This window comes from Onychostoma macrolepis, chromosome 22, assembly GCF_012432095.1.
Source record: "Onychostoma macrolepis isolate SWU-2019 chromosome 22, ASM1243209v1, whole genome shotgun sequence".
Taxonomy (NCBI): domain Eukaryota; kingdom Metazoa; phylum Chordata; class Actinopteri; order Cypriniformes; family Cyprinidae; genus Onychostoma; species Onychostoma macrolepis.
The window spans coordinates 15,407,421-15,434,955 of record NC_081176.1 but is presented as its reverse complement, the minus strand read 5'-3'; the positions used below and the strand labels follow the sequence as shown (position 1 = coordinate 15,434,955).

Below are 27,535 nucleotides of genomic sequence, written 5' to 3'. Positions count from 1 at the left end.
AGACACCAAGAATTTTGATCGAAACGCTGTCATGGGCAAATAGAGCACATTTACACAACTCAAGGTGTTTATACTTTCAAAACTTCACTGTAGTCCTCCAGAAACTCCCATCATGCATTTCTTTTTCAATTTAACCTGTATTTAACAAGGCAAGTCACTTAAAGATATAGTTCACCCAAAAATGAAAGATGTAGGTGACTTTGTTTCTTCAGTAGAACACAATCGAAGATTTTTAACTCAAACTGTTGCAGCCTGTCAGTCATATAATGGCAGTCAATGGGACTCACGGCTTTGAGAGAGAAAAAAACATACACAGACAAAACCAAATTAAACCCTGCGGCTCGGGATGATACATTGAGGTCTTAAGACACTAAATGATCGGTGTGTGCAAGAAACTGAACAGTATTTATATAATTTTTTACCTCTGATCCACCGCAATGTCCAACTGTCCTGAGCGTGTTCACAACAGCCAGCGTATGGCACGTCAACGTACTCTGGCATAGTAGACGCATGCGCGGAAGCGATCTGTCGTACGTATACTTTACTCATTGTTTACACCGTCACGCGCCGGCTGTTATAATGACCTGAGACGAGAGCGCAGCATTCAAAGACTCCCATAGTAGCGCATTTACATTGAAATACAATGGAAAAGTACCGCAGTGGAATAAAAAATGCGTTCAGAGTGAATGACCCTACTAAAAGCTACTTAACAAATATAGATGGAGGAGTATTGAATAAAACTAAATCACATAGCCAACAATTTCGAAAATCTGACATCCAGGAAATAAATGTCTTAGTCAGCAGTTTTACCACAAATACAGACAAGTGATACCACCACAACCACCAGCAATACTCAATTGTGTCTGCTTTACCACGAAACACAAGCTCATTGATCACCATTGGTCACCGATTCCCTGACATAACATTCATTGCGACCCATTTAACAGATGCACCATTTTATATAAGAACAACTTGAACAGCAATAAACGATAACAATACAGCGAAATAATCAACTAACTACGATCATCTAGCTCTCTATTTATCATTAAAAATTATTTAATCATACCTTTAGCTTACTCAGTAGTGCTGCACAAGTTTGTGTCAGATGTAACAATTAAAATGTGACTCCGTGAAATGGACTGTCCTAAAGTGTTGCTATAGTAGCATCATATTAATACTAGAAAGCCTATGCATGATGATATTTAATGATTTTTTTTAAATATATATTTTATATTTTATTTTATTTCGATTTTTTTAGAGAGTGGTATTTAGCTGTTTGTCCTATGTTTTTATAGATCCACAATCATAAATTTGCAAAAATGTTATTTATTAAATTTATTTTGATTTTTATTTGTTTGTTTGTTTGTTTGTTTGTTTGTTTGTTTTTTAAAATAATTTTATTTAAAAACTATATTTATTTTTATTATTTGTTTTTAAAGCAATTATTTTTCTGCCACTTATAAATGTACAGACAAAAAAAAACAACTTAAAAATATATGTTTGCTATTATTATTGATTTTTAGACTATACTGGAGTGGCATTAAGCCATTTTCCATATACTTTTATAGATCTGCAATAAAAATTTGTATAAATATATATATGTGTGTATATGTATGCATGTATGTATATATCTTATAATTAATTTATTTAGATTTTTTTATTATTATTTTTTATATTTTCTTATTAAATTTAGTTAAGTTTAATAAAAATATGTAATTATTATTTTAAGACAGTTTGTTTGGCCCTGTTGATCACGAGTGTTGTAAATTTGCAGAGAAAAAAATTTATTTATTGCTGTCCCCTGAAAAATCCCATCATGCATCATTTTATTCATTTCGACCTTCTGTAAACCTTTTTTTCTTCCTTTTGAAAAAGAAAAAAAATGAATCCAAGAAAGCGAATGTTTTTAAACATGGCATTTTTATCCATTTGCCCTTGCTTTCAACAGATCTGTAGTCACGATGGTGCCCATTTACACAACTCATATCATCCAATTTCATGTTTTGAAACCGGTGCATGCTCTACATATTATTCCCGGTTTGAACCTTTCAGTATTCGGTTCATCCAAGTTTTTAGCCATCCGTCCTGGACCGTTACAGATCGGCGGCCACAAAGGTGGCACCGCAGAGCCACTCCAGACAGTGATAAGGGTTCAGATACGCAGCGGGAGTTGTTTTCTGCTAGTGTCTGGCTTTCTTTCGGCAAGCCGGCTCGTTAAGAGACAGCACAGCAGTGGAGCTTTTATTCGGCTTCTCACAAATTCAGCTGACATTTTAGAAGATCCATACGAGACCTTTCAGTGAGAGCGAGAGTGAGAAGGAGAGGGCGAGAAAGAAAGAAAGAAAGGGTAATGCAAAGCTCGGAGGGGATGGTGTGAAAAAGAAGAGCGCTAGAATCCGAAAAGGGAAAGCGAACGAGCAAATCAGAGGTGTGGAAATTCATTAGCGGCCCTCGAAGGAAGACAATCGTAATTATCAAACTCCTCCACAGCCTCGCGGATCCAAATAAACCGCCGACATCAAAACTTCGTCATTACGGACCGAGCGTCCTGTCACGTTTTTGACGATCGGCTCCCTCAGGGAGACGGTGAGACAACAGTTACGAGACAGATAATGTATTTCAGCGCCTCCACATCGTAAAGATGCTTTTCTGAGATGGAAGGGCACAAGGGAGGCTTTAAATGTAGACCGTATTTTTTTCCCCCCGCCGTGTCCCGTGGCGCCATATGGCAGAGAGATGTGAAACTGCTGGTCTGAGGGAAGGAAATCAGTCAAACGCAAAACAGACAGCATCTGTTCCTCGCTCGGTGAGCTCGACGCGTGTTAGCGTTCTTCCCGTCAGACGACTGCAGAGAACTGTGATGGCCCTTTGTGGCTGTGAGCGCCCGGCCAGAGGCCCACATTAAAGACTAGCTCAAGAAATGAAAGGAAAATTGAATCATTTGCTCACTCCCATGCTGTTTTGGATGCTCGCAAAAAGAGAAATTGCGAATAATGTCCTGGTCGCTCTTTTCCATGCATTTACAATGAGCTTTTTTCACTAACTCCTGAAGGTGACCGGCCTACTTTAGATAAGATTAATATCATGCTTAATTCAAAGAAAGCCTTTTAAATAGTTGAATATCTTTTTTTAAACAAAATACAAATAACAGTAATTTATGCAAGCAACACATGAAATCAATAATTATATCTATCTATCTATCTATCTATATATATATATATATATATATATATATATATATATATATATATATATATATATATATATATATATATATATAGTGTGTGTGTTTTATTTTTTACTCTAATTAAAAATATATAAATAATGTTTATATATATAATAAAATTTAACATTTGATTAATAGTATATTAATCAAATAAATAAATATATATATATATATATATATATATATATATATATATATATATATATATATATATATATATATATATATATATATATATATATATATATATATATATATATAAAATAAAATTGTATATTAATCAAATTGAATGAATTAATCGTAATTTATTTTAAAAAACTAACTCAATAGAAAAAGCCATTGTTTTAATATATAATAAAATTATAATAGTACGGTTTTATCAAAAACACAATTTAATTTAATTATTATTCAATTCTAATTATTAAATAAAAAATTTAAAGGTCCTTGCACACTGAGTCTGAAATTTTTGTATGCATTTTTCGTATTCGTCATCATTTCCTATCAAAATGCTTGCTACGGATGTGAAAACGCAGTAAATTGAACCTGGTCCGAATATTTTTATTTTTTTATGACGGACGAAAGTTTCGGAGGCAGTGTGTAAACGTGATTGACACAATGTGAGGTCATATTTATTATTAAACGTGCAAAAATTTCAGACGAAAATGTGCAGTGGCCTTGAGTCTGAAATTTTCGTATGCGTTTTTCATATTCGTTATCCTAAAAATTTGTCACGCACAGAAACCTTGCACACCGAGTCCGATGTGTATTAATTAATCAGTTGCAAAACAATTAGCAAAACAGTACTAAATGGAGTCTAAATGCTTGCTACGGATGCGAAAAAAGCAGAAAATCGAACCCGATCCGAATTTTTTTATGATGGACGAAAGTTTCGGAAACAGTGTGTAAACGTGATTGACACAACGTGAGGTCGTATTTATTTTTCAACGTGCAAAAATTTCACACTCAGTGTGCAATGGCCTTAAGACTCAATAAAATGGATTTTTGATTAATAGTATATATTTTTAATTAAAAATAATAAAGTTACAGTAATTCTATTTATTGTATTTTTCATATAATAAAATTGGATATTGTATTATATAATAGTGTATTTTTATTAAAATATTATGAAAGTTAAAACTTAACACACTGGATATTTAATTTTAGCATATATTTTTAATTAAAATAATACTACAGTTAAATTACAGTTATTCAATGTGTATTATTAAAGGCAGATGTAAGGCTTTTGAAGATGCTTGGATAACGGGGATATATTTGATGAGATAATAAAAGATATGTGAAGATATGTCGGAAATGTTTTGTACTAGGAGGCCTTTATTTAGTTATTTTTATTTTATTGTATTATTTGATTAATTTTATTTATGTGTGTATTTGTGTGTATATGGGTATTTGTGTATATGCATGTATATATTGGATTTCTGGCCTGTTTATTGTTGCATGTGAATGTATATGAGCATTTATGCTATAAGTTTGTGTCATTATAACTAGTTATTTTTGTTATTTAGTTAAAAGCAATAAATATATTTAAAATTACAGTAATTCATTAACTCATTAAGTACATGATGCTAATTATTATATTCATATATAATACATTTGTGTTTGATTATTTAATTTTAGTATTTAATATTATTAAATTTGTAAATATAATTTACAAATTTTTACCCTCTTCTTTTGTGTTCCAAGAAAGAAATTAAGTAATACAGTCATTAAGCCATAATTAAATTTTTGGGTGAAATATCAGTTTATATTAGACTAGTTTTGTGTTGTAAAATGTGAATATCAAGTTGAAACAGAACTGAGGTATCGTTTATAACAGTGGACCGATGTTGACCCCCATAAATTTAACTCATCCTCCATCTCTCTCTCTCTCTCTCTCTGTTAGCTCCCAGCACATCTTCATCATTACCGGATCACCCCTCACCCTCCTCATCGCTCACTACCATCTGCATCTCTGATTCAGACCAAGAAAACGAACCAGCCACCCCCAGCACCCCACAAACTCCACACACACGTCCAAACCTACAGGCCAGTCCGGATGTGGCAGAAACACACATGGATCAATCTGAAGAAACACAACAAAAGAATGAGTTCACCTCACAAACTCTCTCCTGCAGTGATCCAGGTCTGTTTCAAACACGCTGCCGCCAACACGTTAAAGGAATAATTCATCCTAAAATGTAAATTCTCTTATCATTTACTTTAGATCAACCGATATTGTTTATGAGTGATACTGATTGTTTTTAAGTGTCAAATAACCAGTATGAAGAACCAACACTAAACTAAAGCACTCGACACTAACTTCTGAAGGTGAACAGCCCGTTTTACAAGAATATTGCATTGAATGATAATTTAATTTAAAAAACTAAATAAATGCCTTTTAATATATTAAATATTAAAATACAAATAAAATCAAATATATCCAAGCAATATTGGATAGTCAAAAAAAAAGTCAAGCAGTTATCGTTTTTTATGTACTGTAAAAGCTGATGACTGTGTGCCTTTTTTAAACCAATATTTGCAGTAATTTTCACCTTAAAACTTATATGATTTTTTTGTCATACAAGTTTTGATCCATGTTAAAGCAAATTTTTTCCCCATACTACAAAAGCAATTAGTTATGAGACACTTACGAGATATTTCCGTGCCAATTATACAGAAACTCCAGACATTTTTAATTTTATTATTTTAAATTTTGTTTTTAAATATATTCATAATTTGTGTATTTATTAATCTTTTATATTATTTTAAATTACATTTTTTATAAAAAAAATACAATTTTATTTTATATATAATTTGTTTAATTCAACAGTTATAATTTAATATTTTATATTATTAAAAAATATTCATAATTTTATTTGCATATTTATCAATCTTTTATATTATTTAAAATACAATCTTATTTTATGTATAATTTAACAGTTATTTAATATTATTTTTCAATATATATTTCAAATGTATTCATAATTTTATTTGTATATTTATCTATTTTATATTATTTTTTAAAATGCTTACTTTATTAATAAAAAATAAAAATGATATAATTTATGTGTAATTTAACAGTTATTTCATATTTTATATTATTTAAAAATATTACATTTTGTTTAAAAAAAAAAAAAAAAGATTAAAAAAAAATGCAATAAAAGCTGGAGATTATACAAGTAATATAATTATAAGACAGACCTTCAGACCCGAATGACTTTTTGCCAAAGTTTTCTTTTTTTATATATAAAGTTACGAGTTACAAGACGTGCAATTCGGGCGTCATCGAATCCGAAAAGCAGCAAAGAGAAGCTTGCACCCTTTGCGAAATATCTCCCATTGCGCTCTTTAAGAGAACATATCAGCCCTCGATGATCAAAATTACCTTCTAAGAACAATTTCACAGTTGCGTCACCGCAGCTAAGAGCACGTCTGCATGAAACATGGATAATAACAGGCCATTTCAAAGCCAGACAATCGACGAGCGTTCACCTTTCTTATAAAGAGTGCAATTTTCAGACACTGCAGGGTTTGTCTTAACGCCCACCTTTACGACACGCGCGCACAGAATCCCAGCTTCCCAGCAGCATACAGTAAGCATAATGGCTCTTTAATAACACGTTGTGATTGGCCAGCCAGCGACGGCTCGGCTATTTTAGACCGCAGTAGGGTTCTGGTAACTAAGCCTCGTGGGGCGTCTTTGCAGCAAGCCTGACCCAAATGAATGTAGAACAGCTCTGTGGGACGAAATCCGGACGAATCCGATTTCTCCAAGCCGCGGGATCGTTTGAGGTCACTGCGTACCTGCTGCATTCCAGCGTTCGTTAGCGCTCGCGTCACCTGACCTTTATCAGGAGCATAATGATCATCCGCTCCTCATCCTCTCATTGCCCTGCTCTCTTTTTTTCTCCTCCTATTAGTCACTACGACTTTCCCATCATGTCTCTCTCTCTCTCTCTCTCTCTCTCTGATAGCTAATGACATTCACATTCAAAAGGAGTCAGACGACTCTGTTCCCGTGTACGACAGTCTGAAGTTCTGCGCCAGCAAAAACACCGACAGGATCTACATCTACGACAAGGTATACAGTGTTAGAAACCCAAGCAGCTGCAGTGTATTCAATATTCACGTTATATTTGCCAAGATTTTGTCGCCTAACATGACGAATGTTGCGATAAAGCATTTTATTTGACTCTTGACATTTCCTGAGCATTGTGAGTTTTAATTATAACGTATCTTGCCATCGAAATGGCACCTTATTTCTGTGAATCAGTTCTAATGAATCCTGTGTTTTAGTGAATCAAATCAAGTGTTTGATTCAGTTCTTTTACTGAAAAAAATGACTGTGCTTGGGGCTGAATTCAGAGTTTGAACCAGTTTGAAAAGTTGATCTAAAATCATCTCCTTTAAAGCACTGCAGAAAAGAAACTAGATTAACTAGCTGGCTTCACTAGTGAGGATTAGTATTGGTATGGAATAGTAAAGATTGTTTCGTTCATAGTTGAGCAAAGAGATTTACACTTGGCCTCATTTTTATTTTAAATATTTTTTAGATTTTTATGTAATTTTTTTTTTTTAATTAGAATGCATTTTTGTTTATAATGTAGAATTTTATAATTAAAATATTATATTATTTAAAAATTATTTTTATAAAGAATAAAATGTATAATTTTATATGTAGAATTATGTAATTATACGTTAATTACATATATAAAATATAAATGTCATTTTATAAATACATAATACTTAAAAAAAATTAAATACATGTGAAGTGTTTAATGTTATTAAAAATGTAAATTTGTTTAAAAAAATTACATTCATATTTTTTTGTATAATTTAGCAGTTTGTATGTAATATTTTATATTATATATATATATATATATATATATATGTGTGTGTGTATGTATGTATGTATGTATATATATATATATATATATATATATATAGCAGGTCCTAATATTTTAAAAAAATATATTACTTTTATTTTAAAAAATGTATATGAAAATGGCCCTAAATGTTCTCTGGATCGAGTCTTGAACACACGGTTTGATGGCCAGAGCTTCCAGTGTTAATCTGAGGGCAAATAAAGTGTTGAAATCTCTCGTCCTCGTTTGTACAGCAACACACCGGGATTCTTATAGTTCTCTGCAACTGTATTAAATGGAAGCAGATATAAGCAGGGGGCCTCTAATTGACTTTGATTGAGAAATATTATCCGGGTTGGTTTTTAATAAGAGCTTTTCCTGAGGCCATCTCAGCCGAGCAGTGATGAATGGTGGAGTTTAGCAGGAAGACAGAGGAAGAGCTGGAAAAGATGCCTGCCGTGGGCTGGAAATGTAATCTTTTGTTTCCCTGTGGACAGACGTTGTGGGACGGCGGTCCAGCTGGTGGAGGAAAACTGGACCGCTGCCTGTAAGGGCCGTTCTTGTGATTGGCAGCTCTTTAATGAACGTCTCTCCGCTCGCGTGAACACGGCTCGCTGTCATCATGACCTTGAGGGACGACCTTTGGGTCTCTTTTCATATTCATATTTCTCACTTAAAGTAACAGCAGTGTTACTTTTTTAGATTCTCTGACTGCACTGATTTATATGTTTTTATTATTATTAATTACTATTTTTATGTAAATATTTTGTTTGGCATAGGCATTAGAGTTGTGGTATAGTGTTCTAATGTTTTTCAGGCAGTATTCACTATATATATATATATATATATATATATATATATATATATATATATATATATATATATATATATATATATATATTAGGGCTGTCAAAATGAATGTTAATGCGTTAACGCAAATTAATTTTAATGGCACTAATTTTATTAACGCAGCACGCATTTTCTGTTTGACCCATGACCTCGCCCATAGTTGGAGAAATGGATGGAGATGCTGACAGTGTTGCCAACTTAGCGACTTTTCAGACCCCTTTAGCAACTTGATTTTCTTTTCTTTTTTTTTTAAAGCGCCTAGCGACCAATCTTTAGGGTTTGCCCAAACCTTATTTCGTTTCTGAGACTCGCCGCACGAGCGCAAGGTCTCTCTTTCCAGCTGCACACACACCTCTCTTTTTCTCTCTCTTCACGTCTGCTCTGTTCAGCGAGCGGCTGAGAGGAGCAGCGCTTTCAGTTAAAACAGATATTATGTTGCTTCTCTAATTTTACATGCAAGTATAGCCAAAATCACAGCACAGCTATTGTCTTTATCATATGTGTAGCCTATTTAATTTCATCAGACGACGGCTCGATTATAGGCTAAATCAGGATTTTTGTGCAGATTAACATCTTGGAAGGGAGAGCTGGTTATGTAGTCTTAATGGGTCATGTTTCAGTCACAATTTCATATTCGTTCCGTTGTCTGACAACAGAAACAGTAAAATAAATCAATGAAAACAGTTTTATTGAGAATTTGGCTGCTTCAAATTACAGTATGTGGCACAGAGAGGCAAACAAATCCAATAATAAATAATAAATGTACATTTTGCATGTTCAGAGGAAGTGAGCTGCCCTGTCATGTGAAAATGTAAACAGGTTTGTGTAAGTAAATTGCTCAGTGCAAAGAAAGAGAAGTAATGGGAACCTTCATGTGTCTAATAGACATGAACAAGTTCTATGAAAAACATCTATGACCTTTGAAACATGTCTAGTCTTCATGCTCTGTTGAGTATGGTTTTACTAACAATAAACATATTTTGCATAAAGTGTCCGCATTGTCCATGCCCATGTTGATTAGAGTATTAAAAACTTGAAACGTATTAATTTAAGGTACATTTAGAACAAATAAAAATGTGTGATGAAGTTGTGATTAATTGCGAGTTAACTCACGACAATCAAGCAATTAATAGTGATTAAATATTTTAATCGATTGACAGCCCTAATTTATATATATATATATAGTGTGTGTGTGTGTATATATGTACATTACATATACACACACACAAAATAAAATTATATATAATATATATAATATAATTTTAATATGTTTATAATAATTTTATATATTTTGTGTATTTTACATTAATTTGTTTTAATTGTATTTTAGATTTTAATGTAATGTTTTATTTTGTAATTAAAAAAATTATATTAAATTTATATTTAATAAATATAGTTTATAGATGTTCATTAACTATGAATCATGACATTATTGGTTTGGTGGTTCTTAATTTAATTAAATTTTATTTTACACACATGTTTTCATACATACACACGTGCACACACACACACACACATACATATATATATATATATATATATATATATATATATATATATATTAATAAGATATTATATTATTATAATTATATTTATATATATGTACGTGTGTGTGTGTGTGTGTGTGCATGTATGCATGTATGTACATATAATTAAAAATGTGTTTATATCATCCGCTCCTCTCATCCTCTGTGTTTATAATAAATGATTTTGTTTATTTCACATTAATTTGTTTTAATTGTATTTTTATATTTTAATTATTTAAAAATATAAGAAAATTTATATTTAGTAAATATACAGGTGCTGGTCATATAATTAGAATATCATCAAAAGTTGATTTATTTCACTAATTCCATTCAAAAAGTGAAACTTGTATATTATATTCATTCATTACACACAGACTGATATATTTCAAATGTTTATTTCTTTTAATTTTGATGATTAGAGCTTACAGCTCATGAAAGTCAAAAATCAGTATCTCAAAATATTAGAATATTACTTAAGACCAATACAAAGAAAGGATTTTTAGAAATCTTGGCCAACTGAAAAGTATGAAAATGAAAAGTATGAGCATGTACAGCACTCAATACTTAGTTGGGGCTCCTTTTGCCTGAATTACTGCAGCAATGCGGCGTGGCATGGAGTCGATCAGTCTGTGGCACTGCTCAGGTGTTATGAGAGCCCAGGTTGCTCTGATAGTGGCCTTCAGCTCATCTGCATTGTTGGGTCTGGTGTCTCTCATCTTCCTCTTGACAATATCCCACAGATCCCAATCAAGCACAGTAACACTATGGTCATTGAACCAGCTTTTGGTACCTTTGGCAGTGTGGGCAGGTGCCAGGTCCTGCTGGAAAATGAAATCAGCATCTCCATAAAGCTTGTCAACAGAAGGAAGCATGAAGTGCTCTAAAATTTCCTGGTAGATGGCTGTGTTGACTGTGGACATCAGAAAACACAGTGGACCAACACCAGCAGATGACATGGCAGCCCAAATCATCACTGACTGTGGAAACTTCACACTGGACTTCAAGCAACATGGATTCTGTGCCTCCACTCTTCCTTCAGACTCTGGGACCTTGATTTCCAAATGAAATGTAAGATTTACTTTCATCTGAAAAGAGGACTTTGGACCACTGAGCAACAGTCCAGTTCTTTTTCTCCACAGCCCAGGTAAGATGCTTCTGACGTTGTCTCTGGTTCAGAAGTGGCTTGGTAGCCCTTTTCCTGAAGACGTCTGAGCGTGGTGACTCTTGATGCACTGACTCCAGCTTCAGTTCTCTCCTTGTGAAGCTCTCCCAAGTGTTTGAATCGGCTTTGTTTGACTGTATTCTCAAGCTTGCGGTCATCCCTGTTGCTTGTGCACCTTTTCCTACCCAAATTCTTCCTTCCAGTCAACTTTGCATTTAATATGCTTTGATACAGCACTCTGTAAACAGCCACACCTTTCAGTAATGACCTTCTGTGACTTACCCTCTTTGTGGAGGGTGTCAATGTTCGTCTTCTGGATCATTGCCAAGTCAGCAGTCTTCCCCATTATTGTGGTTTCAAAGAACAAATACCCAGAATTTAAACTGTAGGGATGGTCATTTATTCAAACTCAAATGTAAATATTCTAATATTTTGAGATACTGATTTTTGACTTTCATGAGCTGTAAGCTCTAATCATCAAAATTAAAAGAAATAAACATTTGAAATATATCAGTCTGTGTGTAATGAATGAATATAATATACAAGTTTCACTTTTTGAATGGAATTAGTGAAATAAATCAACTTTTTGATGATATTCTAATTATATGACCAGCACCTGTATATTTTATGGATTTTCATTAGCTGTGAGTGTGAATCATAACATTACTGGTTAGGTGGTTTCAATAATTAATTTCTATATTTTTTAATTATATCTTGTTTTTGTCAAATTATTTGATAAATATATAAAATAAGTCAATTTAAATTGATCTTTTTCTGTTCTACCCTTTTCATCGGTTTTATCTGTGGTAGTTAGTCATGTGAATTAAGTTGATCACTTTTAGTTGTATTTGCAATATCTGCAATTTATATTTATATATTCATAAATAACTGTCTTTTTCCTTATTTGCTGAATATAGTTATTGAATCTTTTTTTTTTTTTTATGTGCACCAAAATACTTCTGTACTTACATTTTTCTGAAACATTTAAAAACTGATCAGATGCCCCACAGATACTTCAATGAACTCTTTTGAGTGATGACAGAAATGATTCATTGAATCATTTTGAACAAATTCACTGAAACTAGCAGTTTAAAGGAACTGATTCACAGAAATTAATCAAATTTCAAAACAAGTGCAGAGCCTAAAACTAGTCCACCAGCAGAGTCTTGAGGAAACGTCAAATAAAAACAGTTAAATAAATCGCGATACTCACAATGCTGCTTAATTTTATATTATCAATAAAATATTAAACATATAGTAAATATTCAGTATATATGGTCGCTCAGCACTGAGTTTGGTGTGTGTGTTTCTACAGGAGGGCCTCCCGCTCCACAGTAACTTCATTCCCTTGGATATCAGACTGCAGAACTGGGAGGAACTGCCACCAGAATTCAATCACAGCGAGAACAGGAGACAGGTGTGTGTGTGTGTGTGTGTGTGTGTGTGTGTGTGTGACGGGATCTTCAAGTACTGTTTCATCAGATTTCTTGAAACGCATCTGTGTGTGTGTGTGTGTGTGTGTGTGTGTGTCAGGTTGTGCGATTCGTGCACGAGTGGAGCTCTCTGACTGCGATGAGGCAGAGGATGGTGAGGAAGAGTGGAAGAGTGTTTCACAGCCCCATCCTGCTGCTAGAGGAGCTCACTCAATCCCAGCGCCGGCACAGCAGCACCTCCAGGCAAGAAACACACACATACACACGTGTGGGTGGATCTGAATCTCATTGACTCAGATGTGGGTGTCAATCAAATTAAGTGTGATTTTGTTTGTTTGTTTGTTTTCCCCCACACTCAAAATGTTAAACTTAATCATTAAAGTCATGGGACCTATGTTTTATTTTAATTATATATTTTATTTTATTTTATATATTATAATTTAGTTTATAGTTTAGTTTCACATTTTTCATCTATTTCTGTAATATATACACTACTGTTCAGAAGTTTGGGGTTGGTATACATTTTTATATTTTTGAAAGTCTTATGTTCAAAAGTATCAAAAAACTGTAAAATTGTGAAATATTAATGCAATTTAAAATACCTGGTTTATATTTGAATATGTTTTAAACTTAAATCAGGGTTCCTATGGGGTTTGGAAAAGTATGGAAAAAAGAAAGCAGAGTTTGGAAAAATATTTGTGTTTCCAGACTTTTCCCCCTATTTAGTTTTTTTAATAGAAAATTAAGAATTTAATGAAAGTGTACAAGAAGTGAGATTTCATGACAGCTGTTTAGTGATTCTTTAGTGATTGTCAAATATGCACGTTTTTAGGGCTGCGACTAACGATTATTTTAATAATCGATTAATCTGTCGATTATTTTTTCGATTAATCGATGAATCGGATAAAAACACAAAAAACCCAAGAAAAGCAGAAAAAACAGAACTAAAATCTTTAGAAAGTGCACAAACATGTTGCTCCTTGAACATCCCTGAGCTGTTATAATAATAATAAAATAAAATAAAAATGGAGTAACACAAAAAACATACACATGTATGCTTTACATCTGCCAAATATATAGACTTTTTTTTTTAAATAAAGTGCCACCTAAGCTGCCAGAACAATAAATAATTTATAAAAAATAAAGAACAATACAAATCAGAAAATTTAACAGGATTTGTTTGAATGTCAGAACTTGTTCTCTACACTACAGACGCACACACTCGCAGACGCACACACTCGTAGACGCACACACTTTTGCAGACGCACACACTCACAAACTCTCACACTGACACACACACACTCTCTCTCTCTCTCTCTCTCTCTCAAGTTCACTTGAAGCTTATTCATTAAATTATTACCATCATTGTAGTAAGTGCAAGGTTCATTTATACACCACATTTAAACACAGTTTAAGATGACCAAGTGCTATAAAAGAACTTTAAAATTAAATTAAAAAGTACAACACACACAAATTTATTTGTCAATAATAACCTATATGGGACAAAGCACAGAATATACACTGCAAAAAATGCTTTTCTGACTTAGTAGTTTTGTCCTGTTTTCAGTCCAAATATCTAAAAAAATTCTTAAATCAAGATACATTTACTAGACACATGAAATAGCATAAGAAATTGTCTTGTTTTCTAAAAAAAACACCTCAAAATTAAGTGATTGTTTGCTTAAAACAAGCAAAATTATCTGCCAATGGGGTAAGAAAAATAATCTTAATGAGATATAATCTCAAACAGAAGTTTTAAGCATCACTTAATTTTCTCATGCCATTTTTCTAGTAATCTTGATTTAAGATTTTTTTAGATATTTGGACTGGAAACGAGACAAAATTACTAAGTAAGAAAAGCTTTTATTGCAGTGTAGCTATACATGACAACAGATTGAAAAATGAATGGTCCAAAAAAGGCGAGTGAATAAAAACGTGTCTTTAGTCTTGCAATGCAATTGCGTTGCGAAAAAGCGGAGATCTGTCTCCTCCAGGCTGTGCGCGGCGCGTCCATCTGAATGGAGGCGGGGTGAAGGTACGAGGTTTCGCTGAGAGCTTGATGATCCAATGGCGTTACGAAGTTTTACTGACAAGCTCTTTTTAATGCTTATCATTGGTTAACTATTTTTTAAAACCCTCTGATTTAAAATAATAATAACTCAAGTTTGGATAATTTTTCACAGCACCTGACTGGGCTAGGGTATGGAAACTGCCATACTCTGCCATACGCAAACGCCGCGCCCCTGCTCCCGTGCCATGCCATGTCGCTTTTGCATATTTTGCAGTTAACACACTTTTTCTGTTTATTTAGTGTGAAATGCTCCCACACCTTGGATGACTTGGGTCGCACGGATTTCTCTCCCTCCACCATGTATCTTTCCTCTACCTCCGCTCGTTTTTTTTTTATTTTTGCTCCGCCTGTCTATGAGGCGCCGAACTCTGCTAGCGTCAGTGCGCGAGAGAGACCGAGTGTGTTTACTCCACTCCGCGCTCAACTAAAGTTTTTTTTAATTTATTTATTTATTTTTTAATAATCAAACGTCTCCGCGTCGCGCGACACAACGAATCGATTATGAAATTCTTTGCCAACTCTTTTAGTAATCGATTTTTATACTCACAACCGGCGCAACGTCATAGAATGTCTCTGAACAGGTTCACGCCCACTTTTGGGGGAAAACAAACCGCTATACAGCATCGGATCGAGGAAGTGGACTAACCTTACAACATGCCAAAGAGTTGTTGTGTGGTTGGGTGCACCAATAATGTTTGTAAAAACCCAAATTTAGCCCAGGCTACCTGCCATCATCATCCATATCTTGCTGTTATGGAAATATCATGAATTACGGATGATGCTATCGAAAGCCAAGCCAGGCTAACGTTAGTTGTATGGCTGGACAGAAAAGTGCACTCAATACTAATATATACATTTAAAGATGTTTACTTTCAAATACGAAGTAAAATCATTCACTGGCTTACCTGGTGATTAGATTAGGTACGAGTAAATGTCCGGTAAGACACCTCTGGCCACTGGGTGGGGTTGTTACACCAATTTGACGCTGGGATAATGAGTTTTTAAATTGACCAAATTAAGTTTGTGGATGTATCTTTCACGCTCTATGGCAGGCAGGGTGGACATATAATTACTTGACATGTTTAATCTGAGTGATTTCTTAAGTTATTCACGCCTGCCGGCTGTGTACGGACGTTGCTTTTTGCCGCTATTTTGTATTGAAGTCTATGGGAAGTCTAGTTTATTTTCCCCCAAAAAGGGGCGGTGACGAAATTGACAGTTACGTTCCCGGATGTGCCGGTAGTACGTATCGATTTTATCGATTCGTTGTTGCAGCCCTACACGTTTTGATTATGCAAAATGCAGGTAATAACCATTTTGGCATTCTTCTTACAATATTCTTAGCACCGTATTACATAGCCTCAAGGACCTTTGCAAAATAAAAAATATACAGACTTTTGTGTGCGCATGAGAAACCATTAAACTTAGCATATAGGACAATGCACACTGAGCCACCTATTGTGACATCAGCCCATTTCGCGGTGTGGTTTCTTGGCCTCCACAAAGTATGTGTTAAAGAGACCTGAGGCCTTTAAATATTGCATACTGCCCTAATGAAAGCCTCTGTTAATTCATGTGCATCCATGTTCTCGTTTTATTCACAGTGATGAACAAAGAAAATAGGTTATATAAAACTAGAAATTTTAATGCATTAAGCATGCAAAAAAAAATTCTATGTGCATGTGAATTGTTTCGTAAAAGTCTGTATTTTTTTATTATTATTCTCTTTTTATTTTAGGGACTCCGTAGGTTGTCACTTCAAGAAAATAAATGAAAAAAACCCTGAGAAAATAAAAATAATGACAGATGACTGTACTATATACCAAATATAAAGCTGAAAATAATGCTCTATTAATCATTTATGCTAAATATAGTCCAAAAATCTACTGAGAGGTTTGGAAATTTGAGTCTGGAAAAATATGGAATTTTAAAATGGAAAATGGGTAGGAACCCTGTTAAATTTATTCCTGTGATGCAAAGCTGAATTTTCAGTGTCACATGATCCTTCAGAAATCATTCTAATATGTTGATAATAATATTTTTGTAGATACCATTATACTTTTTTTTTTTTTCAGGATTCTTTGATAATTAGAAAGGTCAAAATAACAGCATTTATTTGAAATAAAAAATGGAAAATATGTCAAATTCTTTCCAAATAAATTACACTGAGCTAAACTATATTTTATATTATATTATATGTATATTTATGTATTTTTAAATGTTATATTGTTTAAAGTTAATCTATTTAATTGTATTTATTTTATTTTAAAATAAATACAATTATTTAATTTTTATTTTATATTTCTTGAAATTAAAATATATATATATATATATTCTTATATTTTTGTATTTTAATCAATAAAAATAATAATAATAATAAAGGTTTTTTTTCACCCAATTCTTCAGTCTTATTCATGTGGGTTTTAATTTTATTTATTTATTTTTTTCTGTTTCTGCAATATCTTTTAGTTGATTTCTGCAGAAGTTTCACCTGAGGCTATGAATAATGTGAGATGATTGGTGAGGTAGTTTTTAATTTAATACGTTTTATTTGAGGATTTTTCGACGCATTACAAGCATCAGTTTGCTGTTCTGTTACACAAACATCAGCTCTGTGTGCTCTTTCTGGTAGCAGATACTGTACTGCCCTCTTCATGCCACCACGATGTTCCCTTTCTGGCACTCAGTGTTCCTCACTGTCTCTCTCTCTCTCTCTCTCTGTCAGGTATCTCTCCAGACAGGATGTAGCTCAGACCTCCATCGCTGTGGCCCAGAAAGAGGGCGGAGCTCTCCGCATCATCAGCAAGGACAACAGTCCGAAAAGACAATCCTCATCCAAACCTACTGACCCCAGCAACAGGTCTGACCAGCCATAACACTTAATAATAATAATAATAACTGTTATTTTTGTTGACGTTATTGCTATACAAATTTAGTTATTAATATTATTAATTGATGTCACAACAATAGTTACAAATGGCAGCTTGTTTTTATGTGATAACTTATGCAAAAATTGTCATTTTATTTTTGCTTTTTGAAAATTCCATTTGTATAACGCTAAAAGTAATAGTAATGATATGTGCCATTTGTTTTTTACAATAGAAAGTCACAAATTAAGATTTATTGATTTTTTTTTTTTTTATTATTATTATTTCTGCTTATTGAAACTATTAATTAGACAACCACCACCTTCAACAACATCATAGCAACTGCATAGTTACGCAGTAAAAGCCACCCATAACACCCTAGCAACCACTCATAACACCCTAGCAACCACATAGCATCACCTGGTTATCAACTAGTGAGTATTTCAAACGTTAAATCCTTCAGAAGACGACCATCAAGAACAACCATCAAAAACATCATAGCAACTGCATAGCAACACAGTAAAACATTCATAAAATCCTAGCAACCACTCATAACACCCTAGCAACCACATAGCATCACCTGGTTATCAACTAGTTGAGATACTAGAAATACTAGCGAGTATTTCAAACGTTAAATCTTTCAGAAGACAATCAGCAAAGAACAACCATTAAAAACATTATGGCAACACCGTTAAACACTCATAACATCCTAGCTACTCCTCATAACACCCTAGCAACAACATAGCATCACCTGGTTATCAACTAGTGAGTATTTCAAACGTTAAATCCTTCAGAAGACGACCATCTAGAACAACCATCAAAAACATCATAGCAACTGCATAGCAATGCAGTAAAACATTCATAAAACCCTAGCAACCACTCATAACACCCTAGCAACCACATAGCATCACCTGGTTATCAACTAGTGAGTATTTCAAACGTTAAATCCTTCAGAAGACGACCATCTAGAACAACCATCAAAAACATCATAGCAACTGCATAGCAATGCAGTAAAACACTCATAGTACCCTGGCAACCACATATCAACACCTGTTTAACTATAGTGAGCATTTCAAATGTTAAATCCTTCAGAAGACAACCATCAAGAACGACCATCAAAAGTGTCATAGCAATGCAGTAAAAACACTTATAACACTCTAGCAACCACATAGCAACACCCACTTATCGACCAGTGAGCATTTCAAACACTAACTCCTTCAACGGACTGAGTTTGGTGAAGCGGCCACACGCGTGATCTCAGCGAGTTCTCGACAGCGAGAACGAGGCAATAACGCGGCAATAGCTGATGAAGTCATCAACACACTCGCGTGCATGGGCCCTGTCAGCCGCGCTGTGGCTTTTTGATCATATGTGACAGCTGTTTCCTCTCGTACTTTGTGGCTGCGTGAGAAAGTCATCAGACTTTGTTGTCGCACGATGAGATCTCAAACCGCGACGGCTGCTGCCCCAGGTGTAGCTAATCCACAAATGGAAATGAATATATATGTTTTTCACTTGGCTTTGCTCCCGCGGTCAGGGTGGAGACTGTCGCTGACAGATACATATTTATGAATTTGCATCACTCCTGCAAAAAAAAAAAATATATATATATATATATATATTGTACAGCGAGTGACAATTTACTTTGCAAGTGCATTTCGGCATGTAATTATGTGTGTAGCAGCGAACGGTTAACCTTGTAAAGCTGCGATATGAGTGTGTGTGTGGAGTGTGTTCAAGAATGCTTAGTGCAGAGGATAAGGGCTTAATCCACACACACACGCGAGTGCTGCGGCGTCGCCATGGAAACCGCGGGAGGAAAAAATTGCGACGTACTGAGCGCTGTCTGGGGCTGGATATTTTTAGGCGATGGGGAGAAAAGAGGAAGAAACCAGGAAGAGAGAGAAAGAGAAAGTGAGAACTGATGGATGACTAGAGAGAGAGTCGTTCCTGGTGAAGTTTAGACTAGTTAGTGTGGTCAAGACTAGTTTTGTACATACATGCGTGTTAACATTAAAATGGGTTAGCGAAAGAATATGCCACAGTGTAATGGTTAGCACATGTTACCCTGGTGATTTTTATTTATTTTTTTTTTTTTAGCAGTTTATTTCAGGTTAAGTAACTAAGAACTGGTTTTTATGTATCGTTTTTTTTTTTTTTTGGAACAAAAAATACATATGGATAATAATAATAATATATTTTTATTATTGCCACATTTTTGCTGGAGTTTTCTTTCCAAATATTAATAGTTTTATGCATTTTTAATTGTTGCAATTTTTGTATTGTTTTATTTATGCTTTTTGGAACAAAAAACATTTGGATAATAATAATAATAATATTTTTTATTGCCACATTTTTGCAGGGGTTTTTTTTGTTGTTGTTGTGCTTTTTCTGCCATTTTTGCATCGTCTTATTTATGTTATTTGGAATGATACATTATGTATATTACTAATAATAATAACTAATAATTTTTGTATTATTATTATTATTATTATTATTATTATTGCCACATTTATCCAATTTTTTTCCAAAGATAAATAATTGTATGCATTTTTAATGCTTTTTGAAACATAATAAATATGTATATTACTAATACTAATTTACTAATAATAACTTAACTAATTAATATTTTATATATATATATATATATATAACCAATTTTATAAACTTTAAAAAAGTTGTATAATAGGAATAATTGCTATTATTATTGTTATTAAAGCTATTTAGTTATTATTGTTAAAAATATTAATAATTCTTGTTATTAACATTGTTTTTATGTGCCATATTTTATGCAGTTTCTTACCATATAATTAGTCACAATATTGTTTTGTATTAAAATATTTTATATAAGGTCTGATAACTGTGTACACATGCAAATATTATAGGCCTACTCATAATAGTAATAATAATGTGCCATATTTGTGCTTTTTTGGAATATAGTCACAAATTAAATTGTTTCTGATAACTGTTGATTTAAAAATGAAATTATTTTATTATTTTTAAATAATGCATAATTGTTATTTGTGGCTTTTTTTGCAATCTAAATAACTCTAAAAGTGCAAATCTATCAGTAAAACAATCTCAGATTTCTCAAAGGGATTTGACAATTAGACACATTTACATTTTAGCAGACGCTTTTATCCAAAGCGACGTACAATATGAGAACAATAGAAGCAATGAGACCATCGAGAGTGCAGCAGTATACAAGTGCCATGACAAGTTTCAGTTCTTGGTTCCAGACACAACATTCATATTCAGAAGAGTGTGTATGTGTATATATATATATATATATATATATATATATATATGTGTATGTGTATGTGTATGTGTGTGTGTGTGTGTGTGTGTGTGTGTATGTATATGTATATATAGCAACCAACCAAGAACACCCTATAAACATATAGCAGCAAGTGTTTTTTACAGACCAGCACCATTTATATATTTCTTCAGAAATTGTGCAAATCTACTTGCTAATGTGTGTTTGTGTCTGCAGAGAAGCCGAGAGCTCTGTGTGTGTTCAGACAAACACTACAGCCGGTTACCTGCAGGCCGTGGACTCGGCCGGGACCCCCCTGTGTCTGTCCTGCCAGAAGCCCAGCGGGGAGCACCGCGGCTGGGCAGGAGGCTTCTGCAGCCCTGCCTGTATGGAGGACTTCCAGCTGCGCTCCAATCAGGGCTACATGCGCGCCCGTGTGCTGGAGACGGAGCAGGGTGTGTGTCAGCACTGTGGACTCAATGCCCACCAGCTGTACGTGCAGGTCCGGGACGCCCCGTGCACACACCGCAAGGAGATACTGGACAACACCTGGCTGGCACAACTCCCTCTCAAACAGGTTGGGCTCATTTCTAGGAGCCTCATCTGCATATTTGGCGATATTTGCTTGCTTGCTTGCTTGCTTGCTTGCTTTCTTTCTTGCTTTTCGCTGAAATATTACATGCTAAAGTTGCCCAAACTCTTCAATGTTCATATTCTGGTCTTTTTTTAAAACTGAAATGCAATGCGCAATACAGTTTTAGTATTTTTACCTTAATTAAATCAGTCACAGCACTCTCCCAGCTATTCGATGTCAAGACTAGAATAAATAACACAAAAAATAAAGACACTGCACTCTACATTGTTTTTTAAATTATCCCCTTTTGTAGATTGTATTTTTTTTTTTTTTTAAAACACACCACCATTGTTATTTATTACTTTTAGTAGTTTTAAGTTGAAATGCCTTCTTAAAAATGTAATGCTTGCATAAATACACCACAAAAATAATATCAACAATATTTGTGGCATTTTGTTATTATTTGTCAATGTTAAAAATAGTAGCCACTATTATTATTATTGCTGTTGTTAACAACCAGAAATAATCCGTAATAATAATAGCAATAGTAATAATAATAAATTATAATAATAAATGTGCTACAAATAATATTTTTACTAATTTAAAAAACTAAAGATGCCACAAAATTATAAATTATCATCATCATTATTTTTAATAATAATAATAAAAGCATTTCAGATTAAATGTTTTAAAAATGTCATGCTTACCTAAATATGCCTCAGAATATTAATAAAAATAATAAATTATGGTTGTTGTTATTGTTGTTAAAAAGTAGTATTATTATCATCATTTTTAATAACAATAATAATAAAGGCATTTAATTGAAATGTCTTAAATGTAATGCTTGCCTAAATATGCCTCAAAATATTAATAATATTATTATTAATGGCATATTTTACTATTTATTGTCATTGTTTTTAATAATGTTATTTTATTATAAATAGCTATTGTTATTGTTAATAAATATGCCACAAATATTATTATCATTCAAATATCATCAAATATTTTTAATAATGATAATAAAATATTTGTAGGAATTGTTTATAACTTAATTATTCATTATTATTATTAATAATAATAGGCATTAATTATCATTAGCAGCATCATCATCTACTCTTCATAGATCTTTTTCTTATTTTTAGAATCATCTTTAAAAATCTTTTAAAAAAATCATCTCTGAGTTTTATCCGTGTCCACAAAAGTAGTCGATTACCCTCCTCGTAGCTCCTGCTCAAGAACTTCCTCTGGTAGATTCTGTGTGAGGTGTACGCAGCACCAGGACTAATTTCGTCTGGGAAGTTGGCCAGAGTTTGAGAAAAAGCGCGCATTAGTCGCTTCCAAAAGCACATTAGCCGGAATTATACCCAAACATTCGCGAGTAACTCAGCAGACGCTGCATTTTATTGAAAAAATATTGCTTACAGAGAAAGATAAATAAAGATGGCCTGTTTAGCTTGCAGAAGCAATAAGAGCTTAGCGGCCTTGGGCGTCTGCTCTCTGACTCTCTCTATAGAGTTATCATCAGTGCCGTTCACACTCACACACACAGCCGTCCTTTCCTCCCCGGAGCATCCAGCGTTAACACAACGCCTAGTCTGTCAGATTGCCATTGATTTTTCCCACAGTGCATTGCTACGAGGTGCAGGTTTGATTTTTGTTCGGCTTTTCTGTTAGAGCCCCGAGCGGTAGCGGCCTGATCGATAATGCGCTTTAAGCTCCAAGTGCCCTCGATGCACAAACAAGCCCGCTGTCGTACACGCAAAGCATTGTTACGGGGAAACCTTCGTGCACGTTTGCCGTTTCCTAGCATTAGCATGTGTTTTGGCGCGTACGCTTTGACTTATCGACGCCCAAGGTCCAGTAAGGAAGCTTCCCACTCTGGTAGCGCGAGGTTATCGTCCATGACTCTTGAGATTCAGGATAATTATCGGCCGGCTCTGTTGAGGGGGGAAGGAGCGGATTGATTGGGTTTTCTCCAGAGAGCGCGAGCGCTGAAATGCCAGCGCTTGGGCTTGGGCCTCGCGTTCCCAGCGTTGATCGTTCACTCGTGATTTCCTCTCCAGCTTTAATCCTGCTGAACACCTGGAGTCCTTCGCCACGGCGGTCTGCTGGAATAAAGGGAATTACGCTTCCTAGAGTTTCCCGACGGGCTATTCTGAGCGCTTTCATGTAGCGGTTCAATAAAACAACAGGACTAAAAAGGATCTACACACAGCAGCAACACTACTGTTAAGACACTCTCCAGACTCTCTCTGGGTGGTGGAGACTTTCAAGTGCTGTATTCTTTAAAAGATAGACTCAGACTTGGATTATTATCAGTATTCGTCGATTATCAGTAGTTTCAATTCTTTTTGAATATTGCGTTCAACAGGAAACAACAGTGTCAATTTAAGTTTAACTGTTAGATATATAATATAGCCCAAAACCACTTATATAAAAAAATAAATAAAATAAAAATATATAAATAAAAAAAACTAATAATAATAAAGTTTTTTATAAAATTATTCAAGTTGTGGTGGTTCCTATAAATAATTAAAATTATATTGTATTACTTTTTAGAATAATACTTATAATTTTAATTATTAATTAATTATGTTAATAATTATAAAACATTGAGTAATTATTATTAGTGATTACAACACTTTTATATACATTTTAAATTTTTATTAATAATAGCAATGTTTTTATTGTGTTATTTTTTTATAAGAGAAGAATGTTAATAATAGAAGACAGAATTATATTTTATTGAATGATTGTTGCTGTTAATAAACATATTATTACTATTTTTCACTTATCAATGATTACAACAATTTTAATTTTAAGTTATTAATAATAACAGTATTTTTATTATTGTTAATGGTTTTAACAATATTTGTGAATTGTTGATACAAATACACATTTTTGATATCAGTATTTTTATGAAATATTAATAACAGCATTTTATTAAATTGTTAATAATAATGACATACTTGCTGTTAATAAAAAATGTAACAATATTTAAAAAAATATTGTTATAATAATAATGTGTTAGGCAAGGCAAGGCAAGTTTATTTATATAGCACATTTCATACACAGTGGTAATTCAAAGTGCTTTACATAAAAGGAAGTGAAATAGTCATTAAAAATAATAATAATAATAACAAGAAATTAAAAAATAATAATAATCACAACAATAAAAACAAAGTGATTTAAAAAGAATTTAAAACATTTAAGAATAGAAAGTGATTATACATAGTGCAGTCAGTTCAGACGTAGCACAGTGCTCATTTAACAAATGCACAGCTAAAAAGATGAGTTTTGAGTCTGGATTTAAATGGGGCTAATGTTTTAGCATATCTGATCTCTTCTGGAAGCTGATTCCAACTGCGGGTGGCATAATAGCTAAAAGTGGACTCCCCTTGTTTTGTGTGAACCCTTGGTATTTCTAACTGACTCGATCCTAATGATCTGAGTGGTCTGTTAGGTTTATATTCACCAGTGTTGTTTAGTTATTGTTATACAAATTACGTTTTTGTTCTAAAAAGCAGCATATCAATAAATAAAATAGGTTCTGCATATTAAGTATTATTTTAATAAGAGAAGAATGTTAATAATAGAAGACAGAACGATATTTTATTGAATTATTGTTGCTGTTAATAATTATTTATTATTATTATTATTATTATTATTAATGATTACAACAATTTTAAGTTAATTTTGTATTTATAAATTATTAGTAATAACAGTATTTGTATTATTATTATTAATGGTTTCAACAATATTTGTAATAAATTGATGCAAATACAAATTTTTGATATCAGTAATTTTATGGGGAAAAAAATACAAAATATTAATAACAAATAGTGTTGTTTTTGTTTAGTTATTTTTTTATACAATTTTAGTTTTGTTCTAAAAAGCAGCAAATCGGTAAATAAAATTAAACCGTTCTGCATATCGGTTATTGGCATTTAAATAATCTGTATTGTATCAGTCATGAGATAAATATTTGAAGATCTATTTGATTTGTCTGACATTGTCTGTGTTTGCATGTTGTAGCTGAATGAAATGATTCAGAGTCCCGTTGAAGGACATTTCTGGCAGGTGGACCACATTAACCCCGTGTACAGAGGAGGAGGACAGTGTTCCCTCGAGAACCTTCAAACCCTTTGTACCGTCTGCCATCGGATGGTACAGTATTTCATCCACACACACACACACACACAAATACATATGTGGAATTTATTTTGTATTTATGTAATTTATTTTAAAATAAAAATATTTTAATTTATAAAATATTTATGTATTTATTTATATAAATATTTTAAACAACAATAATAATAATAATAATAATATTTACTATATAGTTTCATATTTATTAGTTTGAAACATTTTAAATGCATTATAAATATTTTATAAGTATTGTTTTATTTATATAAATATAATACAATAATAATAATAAAGTATATTGTTTTATTTTATTGTTTTTAATGATTAAAACATTAAATGGTTGTTTTTATTGTTTAAAATAAAGTCAGAATTTAATTACCATTATTTAATTTTTACATTTATATTCAGCATTGTAGTATTTCGTGGTGAATCTGTGGTGGGTTTGTTTTGCAGAGGACCGCACAGCAAGCCAAAGACAGAAGTCAGATGAAACGAGACCAAGCCGCCTCCAAACTGGCCTCTGACATCACGCGATTCTTTGTCAAGAAATGAACCGTTCAGTCTGCAACTATTAAAAACACATATTCAGAGCTGTTGCCTTGGAAATGACCCTCCTGCGTTTTCCATGTCAGAGGCGTTATTTACCAACATCTGCAGCGTTTGAGGATTGTAATTTAGCCGATTGGGTAGCTGTTTTTAATCACTGCTCTCAGCAAGAGACAAAATAACTTTTATATTCAATGTGTTCAACCATAAATTAAATAAAGTCACTAAATAAACATGCTACATTCACATTCAGTCGTCATGTTCTGCATTTAAATAAAAAGAGTTCATTTTGTTCTGCGTGTAAAACTAACTCTTTGGATGGTGAACTATGTGTTGCAGGTTTAACGCTAGCGCCGCAGGATGTGTTGGCGTGAGATGTTTCCAGTGTCTGCTGGGTTTTTTGGGTCAGTGCAGAGATAGGAGGCTGTGTGGAGCAGCAGTCAGGCAGGACAGGATGTTCACTTTCACCAGTGTCTATAGAGCGTGATAAAGCTTATCTCTCCTACACGAGAGACACTGAGAGGCAGATTGGCACGAGATGCAGGGTGGGTTATTCTTATACTGCTGAATGCATGTACAAGAGACAGGGATGTTTGTTGCATGCACATTTGAGACAGCTTCACGTTTGATTTGATTCATGGTGTCGTTTTATACTATCTTGATAGTGTTTCGAATGTGTTCAAATTCAACTGGAGAGAAACATTACCCAACTAAATGAGTCAAATAAAAGCTCTCTCTTTTCCATGCTTATGTACTTAAAATAAATAAAACAATAGTAATCATGAAAATAATAATGAATATTTAATTTAATTATATACATACATGTGTGTGTGTGTGTGTATATATATATATATATATATATATATATATATATATATATATATATATATATATATATATATATATATATATATATATATATATATATATATATATATATATATATATATGTATATATATATATATATATATATATATATATATATATATATATATATATATATATTGGTCAGAATT

At 33.0% G+C, this 27,535-nt stretch overlaps 1 protein-coding gene across 2 annotated transcripts in view; it reads left to right on the top strand.

The window, feature by feature from the left end:
* Positions 1 to 27,118, top strand: part of zranb3 (zinc finger, RAN-binding domain containing 3) — a 79,314-nt gene extending 52,196 nt beyond the window's left edge. Inside the window, exons 15-22 of one of the 2 annotated variants that reach the window (XM_058759639.1) lie at positions 5,127 to 5,366; positions 7,198 to 7,304; positions 12,941 to 13,042; positions 13,159 to 13,301; positions 17,855 to 17,989; positions 21,490 to 21,829; positions 25,862 to 25,993; positions 26,426 to 27,118. In XM_058759639.1, the coding sequence (XP_058615622.1) occupies positions 5,127 to 5,366; positions 7,198 to 7,304; positions 12,941 to 13,042; positions 13,159 to 13,301; positions 17,855 to 17,989; positions 21,490 to 21,829; positions 25,862 to 25,993; positions 26,426 to 26,524 (1,298 nt within the window). In that variant the 3' untranslated portion in view covers positions 26,525 to 27,118. The remainder of the gene's footprint in view (positions 1 to 5,126; positions 5,367 to 7,197; positions 7,305 to 12,940; positions 13,043 to 13,158; positions 13,302 to 17,854; positions 17,990 to 21,489; positions 21,830 to 25,861; positions 25,994 to 26,425) is intronic. The other variant, XM_058759640.1, reaches the window with a different exon arrangement.
* The last annotated feature ends 417 nt before the right edge of the window (positions 27,119 to 27,535 follow it).